General features: G+C 35.8%; 1 protein-coding gene across 1 annotated transcript in view; it reads right to left on the bottom strand.

Moving 5' to 3' along the window:
• Positions 1 to 9,033: 9,033 nt before the first annotated feature.
• Positions 9,034 to 20,117, bottom strand: part of LOC110443488 (exostosin-1a-like) — a 90,868-nt gene continuing 79,784 nt past the window's right edge. Inside the window, exons 5-9 of the mRNA XM_021487717.1 lie at positions 14,155 to 14,403; positions 13,553 to 13,654; positions 11,814 to 11,903; positions 11,250 to 11,410; positions 9,034 to 10,753 (exon numbers count right to left, since the gene is read on the bottom strand). Of these exons, the coding sequence (XP_021343392.1) occupies positions 10,396 to 10,753; positions 11,250 to 11,410; positions 11,814 to 11,903; positions 13,553 to 13,654; positions 14,155 to 14,403 (960 nt within the window). The 3' untranslated portion in view covers positions 9,034 to 10,395. The remainder of the gene's footprint in view (positions 10,754 to 11,249; positions 11,411 to 11,813; positions 11,904 to 13,552; positions 13,655 to 14,154; positions 14,404 to 20,117) is intronic.

A 20,117-nucleotide genomic window follows, 5' to 3' on the forward strand; every position in this document is an offset into this window, starting at 1 on the left:
ACAATAATTCCTGGAAAGCTACATTTATAATGTGTAAAAGTTTAATATGTGTTCTCTTCAGATTACCGTTTTTCCTACAGTTACCTCCCATTAACTTCCCTTTGGATATGACAGTTACCTCCCCTTAACTTCCCTTTGGATACGACGGTTACCTCCCCTTAACTTCCCTTTTCAGTTGGGCTAGTCCACTTCCGTTGTCCAGGTAGCTCCATCAGTTACAGTGATAGTATAACAATCAGAAGTCTAGTATTTAAATCCAAAACTAGCCCTGCTGGAATTTTTTACTCTCCGAACATTCTTGTTGATTATGTTTTATTTATTTCATCTCTTTAATATTTTTTTCATAAAAGTCCCACAAGGTATGGGTTTTTTTTCAGAAATGATTTATCAAAGCTGAAGCTATATATATAGTGATGCTGGAAAAAAAACCATAGCTTCAGTTTTTGGCAGTGGTACAGGGATGCTGATCAAATTACAATGAATTCATTACAATGGAGAAGCATAAAGTGGTCACATAGGCAGGTTTGACTACATTTGTCCTTTTTTGTTTTCAAAAACTTTTAACTTCATTCAATATTTCCAAAAAATACCAATGGTATAATTTTTTCCAACAAATTATGTTGCCATTAAAGGGGTAAAATATCAATAACAAATTCATTATTTTATTTAAATATTTCAAAATACTCATCCCAATGGTATATTTTTTCACCAAATTTTATTGACAATAGAATGAATGGTAAAGGATTTGACAACAGGCTTTAAAGGACTCGCACAACTAAATCAGCCAATCAGATACGTTTATAGTTCCTATCTAAAATAAGTTCCGGCTAATTACTGGGCCACTGAAGGAGTTTAATAAGGAACTGAGGACAGATTTTTGGATAAATTAAATGTTCAGGTATTTAACTTTTGAAAAATGTATACTATTGATATATTTCCATGTCTGTGTGTGGATTTGCACAGGGGCAAAATGTCTGGGGGCGTTACTGTTTTGGGTCAACGGTTTTGCTTGTAAACTTCCGGTTGTCAACTTCTTAACGCTGCGACACTCCAATATGCCACTAAACCTACCAAAAAAGTCATTTTGTAGCCTTTGCAAGGTATGTATTAATGAATCTAGACAGTTGTCACTGGTTTTGAACTTCAGATATTTAAGTTATTAGCTAAATTGTTTGGTAATAACATATAGTAAATGATTTAGTTCTGCAAGTCCTTGAAAGCCTATGTTAACCTCCCTTCCTATGGAATGAAGATTTGCTAATGGTCTGTACCTGAACAACTTTTAGATGTCAGTTTTGAGGCAGCAACAACAACAACACAACACAACTCAACACATTTTGTTTTCAAATGTTTTTCCAGTTTATTGATAATACAGTACATGTGATTTGATGCTGTCTTTGTATGGCAAAGTATAGTTTGTTCGATTGCTATAAAAACATGTTATTTGGTATATAATGATGCCCATCAAGTTAGATTTACATTCTCGCTTGTCACCATCCATAACACAACATCAACGTGACAATTAGTCCAAAATAACTGTTGACCAATCAAAACTCCAAACCATCATTAAATACGTTGCATCTCGGTGGCGGATCTAGAGGGATTTTCTGGGTTTCAGGAATAACCCCCGTGACCTCCTCAAGCCTGGATTACAAGGCAATACATTTACCCCAATTTTCCCTCATTAATAATCCCCCCAGATTGGCCTCTGGATCCGTCACTAAGTCCCAGTCAAAGGGGGAAAAAACGTATGTTCAGATCTAAATTCAACCCCTAAAATGATGAGGGTTAGTAAGGTAACAGTCTAGAATGGGTTTACTATGATAATGGGGTGACAAGGCTTCCCTTCCAATCGGACACATTTGATACCGGTTTTTTCTGGTTCTCATGGACCAATAAAATTGTTCAATGTGCTTATCAGTTAAAAACAAGATGCAAATTAAAGGGTAAAATTAGGTGTATGTGGCTCAATTTGGCACAAAATAATCAATAAATATTTAAAAACTAAAATTTTGTTTACAAAATAAATATTTTAAAATATCTCAAGAAGAATGAGTCTGGGTTTCTTTCCTTAACCCTTTCACCCCTATGTAACTTAAGTAAACTTTACTATGCATTGATCTGGATGAGTCCATTATGGTCTATAGTGGTGAAAGGGTTAAATTAGTACATGTTATCTGAAAGAGATTCACCCCTAAAGATACATTTGAATTTCATTCAAAGGTTGGAATAGTTCATTACAAATTTCAGGGGTGAATGAGTTAATTTAGTTAAACAAATACCTACGATTTCTAACCTCCAGTATAAACATTTCCTTGTTACAATGTACGGTCTTAAAACAATTTTTTTTTTTCAATTTAATTTTACCTTCTAGAAAGTCAACCCTTTATGGGATATTATTACCAGTATATTAATTTTTCAGGACAATTACTTGGATTAAATACTATAAATAATTTCTTGTTAAGATTTTTGATTTTTTGTGAGAGAGCAATTTGAAGATTTGTCTACTACATTGTACATGTAAATTCTACAATATATAAATGATCGCTGTCGTTTTCAGTATAGAACAGGACTTTCTTTGTCTTACTGCACAAAATTGTTTTAAACATGATAAGCATGATTAGCTCTAGACAAAATAACTGCAAAACTCTACATACCATAAAAGTTGTAAAAAATGACATTCAAAAATAAATTTATTTGCAGATTATTATTTTTTTACCCGAAACCTGAAAACATAATATTTGTTCATTTTCAGATTTTTCTCAAAATCACATTTTGAAAATTTACGTTAATGACTCATTTTACTCGTATTGAATAGGATTATTATAACGGAATTATATTTCACCCATTTTTTTACCATAACAAAAATCCTGCATCATAATTACAGAAAAGGTATATAACAAAATAATTTAATCAGCGAATCCAGACAGGTTTTCCACACGGAATCCAGACAGGTATTCAACGCGGAATCCAGACAGGTATTCCACGCAGAACAATGAACTCCTACAGGTGGTAAATACTTGTTAGGTCATATAATTCTTTGGTATGGTAATGAATATAAATTAAATCAAATATTTTATAAAATGCCCAAGAATATTTCTAACTTTCGAAATGGCCTTCTTTAAAATATGGTTCACAACCATCGCTTTAATTAGGCAATACAAGCCATCAACAAGTGGAAGATTTTCATCAAAATGCCATCACTACCTAATAACCTTAGTTATGTTAGTTGATAATTTGTTCTTACCAAGAACACCATCAATCAAGTCCTGTTGGGCTTTGTTTAGTTTGTCATCAATAGCAATGTGTGTTATAGGACCATAACAACATTTGCTGAAATATTCATCAATTACAACCCTTTACAGCATTTGAAAATGCAAAAAAAAAAAAATAGAAAATGAAAATTTAAGAACAAATTAAGTAAGAAAGCATGTTGTTTTTCTTAAATATTTAATTCTGTTCAAAATCAAATATGATTAACTGGAAAGAAAATATTGAAATGGATTTAGTTTTAATAAATGTACTGATGACCAAAGTGAAATGATTTTACCAGCATAAATATATATGTAGAATCATTGATCTGGTTGTAGTGTACATGATAAATTATATGTTTATATCACTAACTTATTGTGGTATATCTGCAAAACTGAGTTTACTCACATAGCAGGTATTCATTGAATGATACGTAATAATGATATCTAGTCATTTCTCAAGTATAAACTAAAAGTTTCAGCAAGGCAGGTTAGGTTATATCTCAAAACTCAATAAAATGGATATCACAATCATTCATCATGAAGTGGACAAATTTATCTTGATTTTATCATGTCACTTACTAAAATTGTGTAATTAACTTATCCTTGAATAAATTACAGGTTCAAGTCACTCCTAGTTGTGTCACCTGGGGTCTACATAGGCAGACGTCACTTCTAGTAGCGCCACCTGGTGGTCTACAGAGGCTGACATCATTCCTAATAGCGCCACCTGGTGGTCTACAGAGACTATTCCCAGTAGCCGGTCTATAACAGCGTTTGTTTTATTTGGACCATACATTACAATACACATAAATGTAGATATATTTATATACCAATTGTATCATGAATATTCATTATGCAGCGTACATGTTATATAAAACCCCTACAAAAAATAAATTACAATAAAAAATTATCTGCGGAAACAGAAACACACTAGATCAGAAAAACAGAATCTCTCTCTTCCTATGTGACAACTGGTTTGACATTTCTACGTATTTAGCTCACAATCTACCGTCTGTGATTATGGTGACCATTCTAGCCTAAGACGTAGGCCACAGGAACTTACTTGTATATACAAAATGCTACTCCGGGCCTGTTGTAACGTGAGCAGACATGTGATAAAGAAGATTACAGAGTGAGAATGTACGAAGACCATGGTGGCTGTAGTAATTATGTAACGTTACGATGAGAGGTACTGATCATAAAAGGCACTTTGTCTAATTTACAATACGACACATGTCTACAGCAAGGCGCCAACATCTGAACTCATATGTCTACAGCAAGGCGCCAATGTCTGAACAACATTTATGCAATTTTTTCCTACACAACTATACACCTTTTCTATAGTAGGTCAGGCTCATCTGCCCGAAACCCGATAGGGCAAGTTTTATGAATTTTTAATATGAATAAGTATGAACAAAAAATGCGGCAACAGACGAGGATTTCAACAACTGAGTGTTTACAACACTCCAGACGTTTACAAAATACCAGATTTTTACAACACATGGATGTTTACATCAAATCAGATTTTTGTAACACATAGGATGTTTACAACACAGCACATATTTACAATATATAACACAACACATCAGCTATTTGATTTATGTAATTTTTCTTATCGCTGACAACATTAAACAGCATTTTTTGTTCCAGATTTCAATTATCAAGATTCCAGTACATCATTTCTATACAGAATTAAACTCATTCACCCCTGAAATTTCATAATGAACTATTCCAACCTTTAAATTGGAAGGGTTCAAATTTGTCCTCGGGGGTGAATGAGTTAATGATGCAAAAAAGAAGGTTTTAATGTCTAATTACAAATGTACCATTCATACAACGTAAAGGAATCGTCACCGCACTGACAAAATCTCTGATGAATTTAAACAAAATTAGTTAATTAATTATGAGAGCTACTGGTGTTGCCAAAAGATAAGATCGGCAGGTCACATCCCAATTAGGTCTGATTAGGACAGGTTTTGTTTTAAAACTAATTCATAATTTGCTTGAATGAACTGCCGCCATTTGTTTTTTTTGACAAGAGAAATATGCGGTTGAAAAAAGGCATATGGATATCAAAATAAGAAAACAGAGGACATCAACTGAGCTACTGGTCCTTCCAGGGGTCTGATTTTACTGTACAACTATAAAGAAACAATGGCTTGCCTGAACTTCTATCATTTTTTGGGGCAAAGAGGAACATGCGATAGAAAGAAGCATAAAGCTATCCAGGGCCCAGTTGTTTAAAAGGTGGTTAGCTTATTCACTGTTTATCAACATTTTTCACCCTTTAATAATTTCGTCAATATTCAAGGTAAAATCTCACAATTTTGCATATAAACTCAATTTACTAAACATTTGATATCTGGAAAGTTGTAACTAATTCAATGATTGTGTTTTAAAGTTACTCAAAAATTACAAATTTGGGCTAATCACTGATTAAGCTAATCACCTTTTGAACAACTGGGCCCAGATAAGAAAATGGACGACCAGCTCTTCTTAGGTTAAACACATGTCTATTGGAGAGAAAACTATTCCCAAATATTCCAAGACTCTTAACTGTCATTTCTATCAGGATCTAGCAGAATGGTGATCAGGGCTCAGGGCAGGGGATGAAAGCTCTTGGTAAGTTTCAGATTCTCGTTGTGTATCATATTTACTTCGTTCAGTTCTAGGCTGTTTTCATTTAAACGGTTGAACCGGTTTGACCAAAGTTGTTCATTTATTAAATAGGTCAGACCTAGTAATCTGATGCTGCTTTGAGGCGAGCCTTGACAAAGCCTGCATAAACATTTGTAGGTCCACCAGGATTTATACCCGAAAATGTTACATTTAAAGACGGACAAAGCAGTTGTTCCGCATCAATGAAACAGGCCCCTAGTAAAGGTGAATATGTGTTGAAACGTGTCCTTGGGAAGTACTCATAACTTACTTTCTTTTAGGTAATTTGTAATTTTCATAGGTATAATGAAGGATTAAAAAGTGGCTACAGCATGTCTACAGAACAGAGGATACACAAGAATCGGACCAGGAAGGTTACACTGCAAATAGCTTGGCATAGAACATTACAAACATGGAATACAACATTACAATACAGAAGGATTTGATTATGGGACAATGTTTAGCAGATATACAATTCAGCAATGAAACCATGACAATAATGAAGTCACATTTCTATACAATTTTCTAATCACGTGTGAATGGTTTGCGAAATGAACTTAGATGTATAACTGGCCCCAGCATGACTCTGTAACACCGCCTACGAATACATGATAAAGTGACATCATAATCTATATTCACATACAAAATGGCCAAACTGAAAGACTTTGTTAAAAATATCGTTCCTCACGTGAACAACCTTTTAAGCGTTAAAGACGCATATCATATCGGTTAAGCACATAGACTAAAAAATTCATGTTAAAATCTGTTCTACTTATTTTCATCCATACTTTAGGATTAAAAAGCACACACAGCATAATTACATTAAGTACCTACTCAAATAATGTAATGTCAATCATGTCCAATTAGTGAATGCTGTCTAAAAAAAAATCGTCTTTTAATTTTTCACTTAACTCATTCACCCCTGAAATTGCATGATAAACTATTCCAATCTTTGAATTTGAAGAGTTCAAATTTGTCTTCACGGGTGAACGAGTTCAATCGAAATACTTAACTTAAAATCCCTCCTGGGAATACTTTCAAGACTGTTCAAATGATGAGTCACATTTTAAAAGACATTTTTCACTGGCACTCGACAGACATGTATGTATTATTTCGCGGTTGGTCCTAAATTCATAGCAATAATTTCTGTAATTGACCTATAAAACGCACTGTGTTCTAAACAATTGAACAGTTTAACAAAGAATATCTGCAGAGCCTTCAAGACAATGTTTTATGAAGTTGTCAACACTATATATAGTGAAGGACTGGATGCTCTGAACAGAAAAGGATTGGGGGATGGTGGGAGAAGGGGTGGAGGATGGGAGAGGTGCTTAAATTGGATTGGGCGCTTATTAGGTCAATAACAGTATATTACATATAAATGGTATAGACATCACACAATAAATCAGCACATTCTTCTTACAGACCTCTGTTTTGATCTAGCATACGTATTTCTTGAACACATCCATTTCAACAGCATACAGTCGGTAAAAAATAATCGGAACATATAACATACTTATATCTCAGCATTTAAAATAATGGTTATCACATATGGTTTTAAATTTGTAAATTAAAAAAAATCAGCCACAATTCCTTAGAATGTCCTATGTCCCGACTCTGTAAGGTGTTCCTATGGACAGCAGAGTTGACAATGGGAGGGGGGGGGGGACCATTGTCTGGAGACCATTGTCTGGAGACCATTGTCTTATGGATTGGGGTTAGGTGGATTGTTGATAAGGTTGTCATATGGACTATAGGAAATGGGGTCAGATGGGTTTTTGATGAGGTCTGAGGCATCGTCAAAATTCACAGGTGTGAGCCAGGTGGGTTATTGTTTAAAAGTAGGGTATTGTTAATACAGAGCCCAGTGGGTTATTGATGAGGTCTGGGGCTTCGCCAAAAGTAACAGTGTGACCCAGGTGGGTTATTGATGAGGTATGGGGAATGGTCATGAAAACTGGGGTTAGCTGGGCTATTGAGGTGTTTGGCATCATCATTAGAAATGGGGTTAGGTAGGTTATTGACAAGGTGTGGGGCATCATCATACTGACAGGGGTCAGGTGGGTTATTGATGAGGTGTGGGGCAACGTCATATGGACTGGGGTCAGGTGGGTTGTTGATGAGGTGTGGGGCAATGTCATATGGACTGGGGTCAGGTGGATTATTGACAAGGTGTGGGACATCACATATGGACTGGGGTCACTTGGGTTATTGATGAGGTATGGGTTATCATCATAAGGAACAGGGTATAAGCCAGGTGGGTTTTCATTCAGAAGTAGGGTATTGTCATTACAGACAACAGTGGGTTATTGATGAGGTGTTGGGTATCATCATTACAGAATGGGGTCAGGTCGGTATACGATAAGGTGTTGGATAATCACATGTAAGGAGGCCAGATGGATTATCGTGTGAGCATCTTGAGAGGGGCATGGCTGACAAACGCTATTGGTTGATAATAGGTCTCAGTCAGAATTAACACTGTGACAGACACTTCATCAGGCGACAGACAAAGGAATCATGGCTACAGATACACCCTCCACAGATCTGTGAGACTGTATGGTTAGTTCACCACGGAAACCAAATTGATGTGATTACCTCCAGAGCCTGGGACCAGGGGTCAGGTGGTCAGTGCAGGCACACAGTATCAGCTAACCACACACTCCTTAATGTCTCACAGTATCAGCTAACCACACACTCCTTAACATCACACAGTATCAGCTAACCACACACTCCTTAACGTTACACAGTATCAGCTAACCACACACTCCTTAATGTCACACTGTATCAGCTAACCACACACTCCTTAATGTCACACAGTATCAGCTAACCACACACTCCTTAACATCACACAGTATCAGCTAACCACACACTCCTTAACATCACACAGTATCAGCTAACCACACAATCCTTAACGTCACACTATCAGCTAACCACACACTCCTTAATGTCTCACAGTATCAGCTAACCACACCCTCCTTAACATCACACAGTATTAGCTAACCAAACGCTCCTTAACATCACACAGTATTAGCTAACCAAACGCTCCTTAACATCACACAGTATTAGCTAACCAAACGCTCCTTAACATCACACAGTATCAGCTAACCACACACTCCTTAACGTCACACAGTATCACACACAGTTATACAAGTCTAGCTAGCCACAGTCACACACTCCAGAAGGCTGTACAATATCACATACAAGTATATGGGTAGCTAGCCACTCACTCTTCAATGTCGCTTGGTGGCATATACAGGTCAACATCGCTCCACAAGGCCGTACAGTATCACATATATAAGCAATTGTATACACATATATATTCATGAAAGTTCATTTTAATTAAAACACCTGCAATAGCTTAGGATACATCACATATGCAAATTGGTTAGGTCATGTAAGGTGAGATTAGGCAGAGACTAGAGGTAGCCACTCTAATGTATCTCAAACATCAAAACTATATCTAAAAAGACACTCCAGATCTTATAACACTACATGTGGGGTCAAGTTCTGGTAACCTTTCACTCAGGCCAATCAATAAACTTTACTTAATGTTCAGTTTTTGATTCTATGCAGTATACCCATGGCAAGGGATTATTCAAGGTTTATCCCTTCCACGAAATAAACGATTCAAATATCATAAAAAGACTATTTCAAAGAGGACATGTTTGTTCAAACTGAGGCTTAATGGATAAAAATTCAATGTTGTTAACCCTTTCACCCCTATGTAACTTCAGTAAACCCTACCATGCATTGATCTGGATGAGTCCATTATGGTCTTCAGTGGTGAAAGGGTTAAGCCTAGAATTTGGATAATGTCATTATCTCCCCTTACATTATTGATTATATTACATCATAATGCTGTAAACTAGGCAAGTAATGGCCTAAAGACGGCTTCCGTTTGTTTGTGTCTTATGTCCGATTTAAAGCTATGGTCATTAAGGACATGCCAGGTTTTGGTGGAAGACGATAGCCCTCCCAGAGTACCTGGAGAAAAAACACCGACCTGCGGCCATTACCGGACGACTGCCCCACGTAGGCCTTTACACAATGACTCAGTGCTGGAGGGCTTGTGATCATAAATGGTCAGACGCCTTAACAACTCAGCCACCACCCTAGGCCCCTAAAGATGGTCACAAAGCTTGAGAACATTAGATATGATAAACTGTATTTGTCTTTGTCTTGTTGATGATTTACCAAGTATTTAAACATACATATCTATATATATCTGGATAATGAATGAAAGGTCATCAAACCTAGACCATGATGTAGTGTAATCAGATACAACACCAGAGTGTATTGTAGAGAAATGAGAGAAGGTTTTTATGCCTTTTAACTTAAAGAGCGAGCTTCAAATTAAAGTTCAAAGGCATTGAAGATAAAGTTTGTTTGAACTAGGAAACTTTCGTGTTATTCAAAAATAGAATTAAAATTTTCATCTTTTGATATCAGTAAGTATCTCCGGTCTCAGCCTAACAAAGGTTTATCATACAACTTCAATTTGTCGGTATTTTTTACGTAAGTTTGACACGGGATCCTTGAACAACAGGGGGTCCATTCGTGCCTTGGACCTCAACAGCGGCATGTATCCGAATAACTTCACAAAGTTATCTACACAGAACTTGCGCTGTGTGAAGTGGTCCATCTGAAGCCAAGATGAAGATTTAGAACTACTGGCCAGCATCGACTCTTTGTAGACCTTCCGATGGGTCACTTTGATTGGTGGAAGTTTGGTCACATGACTGACTAGGAAGTTGAGGAGAATATCCTCACAGTTTTGTGATTGGTCCACAATATCCGTAAAAGCACTACTTAAAAAATTTGTGTACAAAAAATTATAATACCTGAAACAAAAGAAAGATAAAATATACCAACAAAATATCTTGAATAGCCACATCAGTAAGAATCAATGAATATTAATTACATATGATTAATAGCAGCACGAGTTAGAATGAATCAATTAGTTGAATCGTTGAATATTCATTACTTATGATAAATAGCAGCACCAGTAAGAATCATTGAAGCACCAGTAAGAATCATTGAATATTCATCATGTATGATAAATAGCAGCACCAGTAAGAATTAATGAATATTCATTTAATATGGTTAAAAGCAGCACCAGTTAGAATGAATCAATTAGTTGAATCGTTGAATATTCATTAATGTGATAAATAGCAGCACCAGTAAGAATCATTGAAGCACGTAAGTAAGAAACATTGAATATTCATCACGTATGATAAATAGCAGCACCAGTAAGAATTAATGAATATTCATTTAATATGGTAAATAGCAGCACCAGTAAGAATGATTGAATTTGTTGAATTGTTGAATATTCATTACCTATGATAAATAGCAGCACCAGTAAGAATCATTGAATATTCATTAGTCCACTTTGATGAGTAACTCCAGCGGTTCTGTGCGCTGTCCCAGTAATGACCACGCGCTGGGTAGCCAACAATTCGCTCCGGGAACTCCTTCCACACACTAAATGCGAAGTCAATCTGCAAAATATCAAATACATATAATTACTTTTTCTTTTGTTTCATCTTCGAAATTCATCTGCTGATTTTTTTAGCAAATACAAGGGAAAAGGAGCCAAAGTCCGCTAGTGGATTTTCAGTAAAGTTCTGCTAACCACAGTTGATGTAACCTAAATGGAATTCAATAGTCGGGCCGTAAGCGTAATCGAAACTCAAGGAAAAAATTACCAGATTACCAAAAAGGGAGTCATTTTAAATTTAATCCAGTTTACATGTTTTGGCTCACCACCTTCTTTAAATATCTGTTAAGGTTCTGTTAACAGTTTTTGTTGTTATTCTATTATGTATGTAACAGCACCTTTAATGTCACATGTAAAGATAAAGGAATTCTTCGATATTCGACTGATCACTTTCTTACACTTACCTCGTCCGTGGTCAAAAGGCTATCTTCATCAAAGCCAAACACAGCATCAGTTGTTATTTCAGGATATGGATGAAAACGGTTACTGATTGACTGGAAAGTGCAGGTAAGAAATATACATTCAGTATGTTGAAATACATATTTCAAGCGTCAAAATATCAATATCTGTCAAAGTTGAAAGCTAATTTATTTTAGGTAACTTCCATTGTTTATGAGCTCATATGAGATAATTAGCTGCATCAGTAAGAATGATTAAATTTGTTGAATTGGTAAAATATTCATTGCTTATGATGAAAAGCAGAACCCGTAAAAATCGTTGAATATTCATTACCCATGATAAAGAGCAGAACCCATAAATATTCTTGAAAGAGCAGAACCCGTAAAAATCGTTGAATATTCATTACCTATGATAAAGAGCAGAACATGTAAAATCACTAAATATTCATTACCTATGATAAATAGCAGAACCCGTAAAAATCGTTAAATATTCATTACCTATGATAAATAGCAGAACCCGTAAATATCGTTGAATATTCATAAGTCAACTTGGATGAGTTTATCCATTAGTCAACATTCTAATAAATTTAAATATCAAGTGAGTGTGTTTCGTGTAAATTCAATCAATCTGTAATGACTGATCCGTGATTACGTCATTTGAGAGATTGATATAAAGCCCTGCACACTGTTATTTGAAGATGGAATTCCAAACATCTCATCGAAAAGAATCAAATGATACCATCACCAAAACCATGTGACAAACGGATAGGGGCGTTTTGAGGTGAATTTTTGTCATGCTCAAAATACTGAAATATGTAAGGCATTTTGAAGGCAAACATATTCCAAATATCTAACTCTATTACAGTAGCCAGGTCTAAAGAATCTACGACTTTTGGAAGGAATGATCTTTTTGGACGGTTCAAATAGTTCATACATGTATCAAATATCACAATAAATCGCAATAATGTGTCCGCGTTTTTTTTATCTCAGTTTGCGTCCTTCATATGGGAAAGAAAAAGGGTGGGGTAATACCTTCCTTTCATCATAATTATAAATTAATCTTGATGTTTAAAGTATTTAGATTTTAACCATTTAAGCAAGCGTCATTCAGCTGAAATACCATTCCATAGTTATCTGTTATGTAGGGTATTTTTTCACTGTCACAGTCGTAAAGTAGTGCAGGGACAGACAGATATATTCTTTTTAAAGTTGTCCGAGAACCTGTCATGATTCAGGTGTGCCTGATGTCTATCGGAAATGGTGTGATTGGTAAAGCGTGAAATTGAATAATTATGCTTTAAATAAAAAGTACTATTTACGTGCAGACAGCTGTATAATGCCATACCATTATACGTCCCATCCAAACAAGTATGTAACAAAACACCAAGGGGCCTTAACTCATTCACCCCTGAAGACACATTTGGACTCTTCCAATTCAAAGGTTGGAATAGTTCATTATGAAATTTAAGGGGTGAATGAGTTAAAAGCTCGCCTGCTATAGGACTTTAATAATTAACAGACAGATGAATTTCACAATTATATTTCATAGTTTGCTGCATGAATGTTAATTTTGTACAGATGTATAATTATATGGGGGCTTTTTTAGAATTTAATGATAGAACTTTTATTAATTCTAATACATTTATAAACGAATACATGTACAACTAATCTCAAAATGTAAGCACTTTAGCATGAACTGTCTGACAATTACTTGGCGAGAACCCACATGACTTATTTGAAGTTACCGTAATATTTCTGGTCTTAACAATGACGGAGATGTGTCCGAGATCCCCGGGCCACCTGTTCGTCTGTGGTGGTGGAGCGTCACAGTGCCACAGCACAATCATCTGTAAAGAAATAATTCATTGTTTAGAATGTGGATGCAGAAAATACATCTTTTTCTTTGTATGCATATATGATGGAATTGTCTAGAATAAGAAATGTGTGTCAAGAAATGTGTGTCAACTATTTTTTATCTTATACCCCTTTTCAAATGCATGACATCACCCTGGGACAGCACTGACATGATGTCACCCTGGGACAGCACTGACATGACGTCATGAAATTAAAAAAGTTCCAACACTACAATGTGTCAAAGGCGACGTGTTGAAATAAGAAAAAAAGAAAAAGAATCGTCCTTCTCCCTATTTTGGGGATACATCATTATCTATACTGTCAGGGCATACTTATTACTTTTACATTATTCAGATTGAAATAGAATGCACATATTTTATCATCGATCAAGCACAATTCTCCTGTAATCTGTTACATAAGAGTCCAATATGCTTATGTTGGTATAGGAAATGAAGAATGAAAGGTCAGAGTTCAGAATGCTACAATCCTTCACCTTTTGCACATTGGATGACTTAGCGATGGTCCTGATAAGCCGAAACAGCGGGCTGGATGACAGATGGACGCGGGAGGTTGCATAAATGACAGCTGTGAACTGGTTGCCTGGTTTATGGGCCAAGGGACCGTAGAAGAACGGGTACTGGTGGAGGGTATCCGAATACTCCGACAGTAACGCAAGTGCACCCGGGAAGTTATTCCACAACAATGGAGATCGGGGTTGGGGGCTCACACGGTCCTTCAGGATCTAAAAACAAATTTTATTCAAATCAGTGAATTCTGAGAACTACTGGTCAATATATCTTTTCATATACATATTGAAAAGTTCAAAACAAAAAAAAAAGAGGCCAAATAGGCCTGTAATACTCAACGGTTTTAACGCATTCCCCCCTGAAACTTCATAATGAACTATTCCAACCTTTGAATTGGAAGGGTTCAAATGTGTCTTCAGGGGTGAATGGGTTAAATGTCAAGGCACATATGATGATTCAAGTGTGTCTGATGTTTATCAAAAACACAAATCTACAAGGATTACAGCAAAGAAGTGACACCTATAAGAATGTGACATGTATGACCTAATTGTGAAAATCTTGATTTAAATATACCCAGCTAAGTAAACCTTACGACAAATTCTGTAAAGCCTTATCTATGCTGGCAAGGAAAAAACATCTGAATGGTGCTATATGTAAATAAATAAAGACTGATGACATGGCCAGGCAGGCTTAAGATCGTTGTTATCCCATACCGTTACACAAACAGGCGGCCATTGATAGATTTACAGTAGAGGCCTGTACAAATATCAGGACACCATGTCAGCTGGCAGTTCATTGATAAGGAAAAACACATATAATCACACGCTTGATATCTATGCACATTATAATGAATAAAATGTCCTCAAAGACTTGCACAAAAATATCTTTTTTCCCACTCATACAATATGAACAAACACTTAGATTTGAAGGTCATGTTAACACTTGGAGCTGTATAAAACATTAGGCCATTGCTTTCATGTTTCATATATCAACCCTTTGATTTGTGTTTTCACGTTTTGGAACTTTGTATCACACAAATTTTGGACACATCCTTAAAGGATGTAAGCTGTTAATAGGATGGTAAATCCAATTAAACCATAAACCATTGGATTTACAGGTCATATGATCTCCTGAAGTTGTGTGTAACATTAACTTTACCACATCAACCCTTTGAGTTGTGTATCACAATAACCCTCACAATAACCCTTTGAGTTCTGTATCACAATAACCATTTAAGTTGTGTATCAAAATAACCCTTTGAGTCCTGTATCACAATACCCCTTTGAGTTGTGTATCAAAATAACCCTTTGAGTTCTGTATCAAAATAACCCTTTGAGTTCTGTATCACAATAACCATTTAAGTTGTGTATCACAATAACCCTTTGAGTTGTGTATCACAATAACCATTTGAGTTGTGTATCACAATAACCCTTGGAGTTGTGTATCACAATAACCCTTTGAGTTCTGTATCACAATAACCATTTAAGTTGTGTATCAAAATAACCCTTTGAGTTCTGTATCACAATACCCCTTTGAGTTGTGTATCAAAATAACCCTTTGAGTTCTGTATCAAAATAACCCTTTGAGTTCTGTATCACAATAACCATTTAAGTTGTGTATCACAATAACCCTTTGAGTTGTGTATCACAATAACCATTTGAGTTGTGTATCACAATAACCCTTGGAGTTGTGTATCACAATAACCCTTTGAGTTCTGTATCACAATAACCATTTAAGTTGTGTATCAAAATAACCCTTTGAGTTCTGTATCACAATACCCCTTTGAGTTGTGTATCAAAATAACCCTTTGAGTTCTGTATCAAAATAACCCTTTGAGTTCTGTATCACAATAACCATTTAAGTTGTGTATCACAATAACCCTTTGAGTTGTGTATCACAATAACCATTTAAGTTGTGTATCACAATAACCCTTTGAGTTCTGTATCACAATAACCCTTTGAGTTGTGTATCACAATGACCATTTAAGTTGTGTATCACAATAACCATTTAAGTTGTGTATCAAAATAACCCTTTGAGTTCTGTATCACAATACCCCTTTGAGTTGTGTATCAAAATAACCCTTTGAGTTCTGTATCAAAATAACCCTTTGAGTTCTGTATCACAATAACCATTTAAGTTGTGTATCACAATAACCCTTTGAGTTGTGTATCACAATAACCCTTTGAGTTGTGTATCACAATGACCATTAAAGTTCTGTATCACCATAACCATTAAAGTTGTGTATCACAATAACCCTTTGAGTTCTGTAACAAAATAACCCTTTGAGTTGTGTATCACAATAACCCTTTGAATTGTGTATCACAATAACCCTTTGAGTTGTGTATCCCAATGACCATTTAAGTTGTGTATCACAATAACCATTTAAGATGTCTATCACAATAACCCTTTGAGTTCTGTATCACAACAGCCCTTTGAGTTGTGTATCACAATGACCATTAAAGTTCTGTATAACCATAACCATTTAAGTTGTGTATCACAATAACCATTTAAGATGTCTATCACAATAACCCTTTGAGTTCTGTATCACAACAGCCCTTTGAGTTGTGTATCACAATGACCATTTAAGTTGTGTATCACAATAACCCTTTTAGTTCTGTATCAAAATAACCCTTTGAGTTCTGTATCAAAATACCCTTTGAGTTGTGTATCACAATGACCATTTAAGTTCTGTATCACAATAACCATTTAAGTTGTGTATCAAAATAACCCTTTGAGTTCTGTATCACAATAGCCCTTTGAGCTGTGTATCACAATGACCATTAAAGTTCTGTATCACCATAACCATTAAAGTTGTGTATCACAATAACCCTTTGAATTGTGTATCACAATAACCCTTTGAGTTGTGTATCACAATAACCATTTGAGTTGTGTATCACAATAACCATTTGAGTTGCGTATCACAATAACCATTTAAGTTGTGTATCACAATAACCCGTTGAATTGTGTATCACAAAAACCCTTGGAGGTCTGTATCACAATAACCATTTAAGTTGTGTATCAAAATAACCCTTTGAGTTCTGTATCAAAATAACCATTTAAGTTGTGTATCACAATAACCCGTTGAATTGTGTATCACAAAAACCCTTGGAGGTCTGTATCACAATAACCATTTAAGTTGTGTATCAAAATAACCCTTTGAGTTCTGTATCAAAATAACCCTTTGAGTTCTGTATCAAAATAACCATTTAAGTTGTGTATCACAATAACCCTTTGGGTTCTGTATCACAATAGCCCTTTGAGTTGTGTAGCACAATGACCATTAAAGTTCTGTATCACCATAACCATTTAAGTTGTGTATCACAATAACCATTTCAGTTGTGTATCAAAATAACCCTTTGAGTTCTGTATCAAAATACCCTTTGAGTTGTGTATCACAATGACCATTTAAGTTCTGTTTCACAATAACCATTTAAGTTGTGTATCACAATAACCATTTGAGTTCTGTATCAAAATACCCTTTGAGTTGTGTATCACAATGACCATTAAAGTTCTGTATCACCATAGCCATTTAAGTTGTGTATCACAATAACCCTTTGAGTTCTGTATCACAATAACCCTTTGAATTGTGTATCACAATAACCCTTGGAGTTCTGTATCAGAATAATCATTTAAGTTGTGTATCACAATAACCCTTTGAGTTCTGTATCAAAATAACCCTTTGAGTTGTGTATCACAATGACCATTTAAGTTCTGTATCACAATAACCATTTAAGTTGTGTATCACAATAACCCTTTGAGTTCTGTATCATAATAACCCTTTGAGTTGTGCATCACATTTACCCTTTGAGTTGTATCACAATAACCCTTCGAGTTGTGTATCACAATACCCTTTGAGCTGTGTATCACAATAACCCTTCGAGTTGTATAGCACAATAACCCTTTGAGTTATGTATCACAATAACCCTTTGAGTTGTGTATATCATTAACTTGATAACTTGTCAAATTAATGTCACCCCGGTAAAAAAGCAGCCACTTTCCACCGACTTGGCTCGGGAGAATTTGTCTCCAGCTCATTCTGTGGAGTAGTACGCCATAGGTTCTTGGTTTGATCCACAGAGGAACCATTGAAAACAAATACCTCATTTAACCTGCGGAGTTGTGTCACTCACAGGGCCTTCATATGAAAAAGTCAACAGTGACATCACTTACAGGTCTGCACTCTACGATATCCAAGATTTCCTCCCTAACAGTGCAGTGTACACAGATAAAGCAAACGAAGATGTGGAAATGTTAGAATTGTGATTTAATACTGTATACCAGGTAACTTTCGCCACAGTTTAACTTTTACATTTTTCGCCCTCTGTACTGGACCGATTTTATCATGACAGTGTATAAAAGTACATCACATACTGCGTAAAGTTATTACTTGTGAAGCGCAAATTAACACTGGGCGAATATGGATTTTACTGGTGGAGGGTGAATATTTGACTTGGCAAAAGTTTCCCATTATACAGTATCACAAAGCTGAATCAAATCAATAGAAAAGGAATATAATAAGTCTGTGTATCAATTTTGCAGCCCATTTTTCAATACTTTTCATCCAATACCATACCCAGTGGTGAATATTTGTTCTTTTCCAATGTGAGTTTTAGAGTAGAAATCACATACTCAGCGCATACAACTCTTGTCAGTTTCAGGGATATTACTGGCTAATCTTTCCCACTGGGCATATCGGAAATCGCAATAACTGCAGACCATGGACCGACAAACTGATAGCCATCTATCCCAGCTACTACCATGCAGCAGCTCCTTAGTCTGACGGCCAGGACAGCATCAGACTTAAAGTTCGGAGCACCTCCAGCCCACACAATGGGAGGTTGTGTTAGGACAAATCTTTCTGTACAGGTCTCTAGAGAACAAAATAACACATTCCTGCAGAGGACAATGGCAACCTTCACAAAGGGATAAAGGAGTGTCTTCTTAAGGGACAATGTCAAGATCTTTATCTTTAACTTAAAATATCGCAGCACATGTATATGTATGTGTACCCATCTTTTGTTTACAGTGCAAAGTAGAACAGTAAGACAAAAAGCAAACTTGAACACCCCACTCATCCATGTGTTCCTCCTTGAAAATCTACAATAATATTAATCCAAAAACAACTTAGCATCAAGTATGCAAAGTATGATTCAAATGATGTGATGAATCTCAAAATAATTTTAAATGGCTCTGCAAGTAAAAAAACAGCAAACCATCAGCAGATACCCTGAGTACTGATGTAGCATAAAAAGTTTCATTAAAACTAGAACTGTAAGCCAAAGGCTAACTAATACCCTCGCTGCTATATAAACGAGAACTGTAAGTTAAAGGCTTTCTAAGGCAAAGCATTGCAAAGCAATACATAGTCTCCCACCAGTAACAAGTATTTCGCACGTTAAAAGGGTATACCACCATCACAAAAATGAAAAATGCCAATGCACAACTACATACGATACAGATCATTCATGCAAAGTTTCACTGAAATCCACCTGTATGTTAAGGAGGAGTTTCGCGTACAAGTATTTTTCATAAAGGGGCATAACTCCAACAAAAAGGGTTGAAATCCCAAATTAAAATGCCGGTGCACAACTACATAAGATACTGATCATTCATGAAAAGTTTCAATGAAATCCACCTTTTAATTAAGGAGGAGTTTTCTGGACAAGTTACTGCGGACGACAGACAGACAGACAGGGTGATTCCAGTAACCCCCCCCCCCCCCCTAACTTCGTTGCGGGGGTATAATTAGTGTTGGATTTCAGAAGAAGTAATTTCATATTTTCATGAAAAGGGGCATAACTTTAAAAAAAAAATGTATAGAGTTTTCAAACAAATTCCATGGAAACAACAACCTTATGACTGATAAAGTGAATAAAGTAGTGTCTATGCAAGAACTGAAAGGAAACTGTCGGGATATATTTTTTGAGCT

The sequence above is a fragment of the Mizuhopecten yessoensis genome, unplaced genomic scaffold, assembly GCF_002113885.1.
Source record: "Mizuhopecten yessoensis strain PY_sf001 unplaced genomic scaffold, ASM211388v2 scaffold716349, whole genome shotgun sequence".
NCBI classification, from domain to species: domain Eukaryota; kingdom Metazoa; phylum Mollusca; class Bivalvia; order Pectinida; family Pectinidae; genus Mizuhopecten; species Mizuhopecten yessoensis.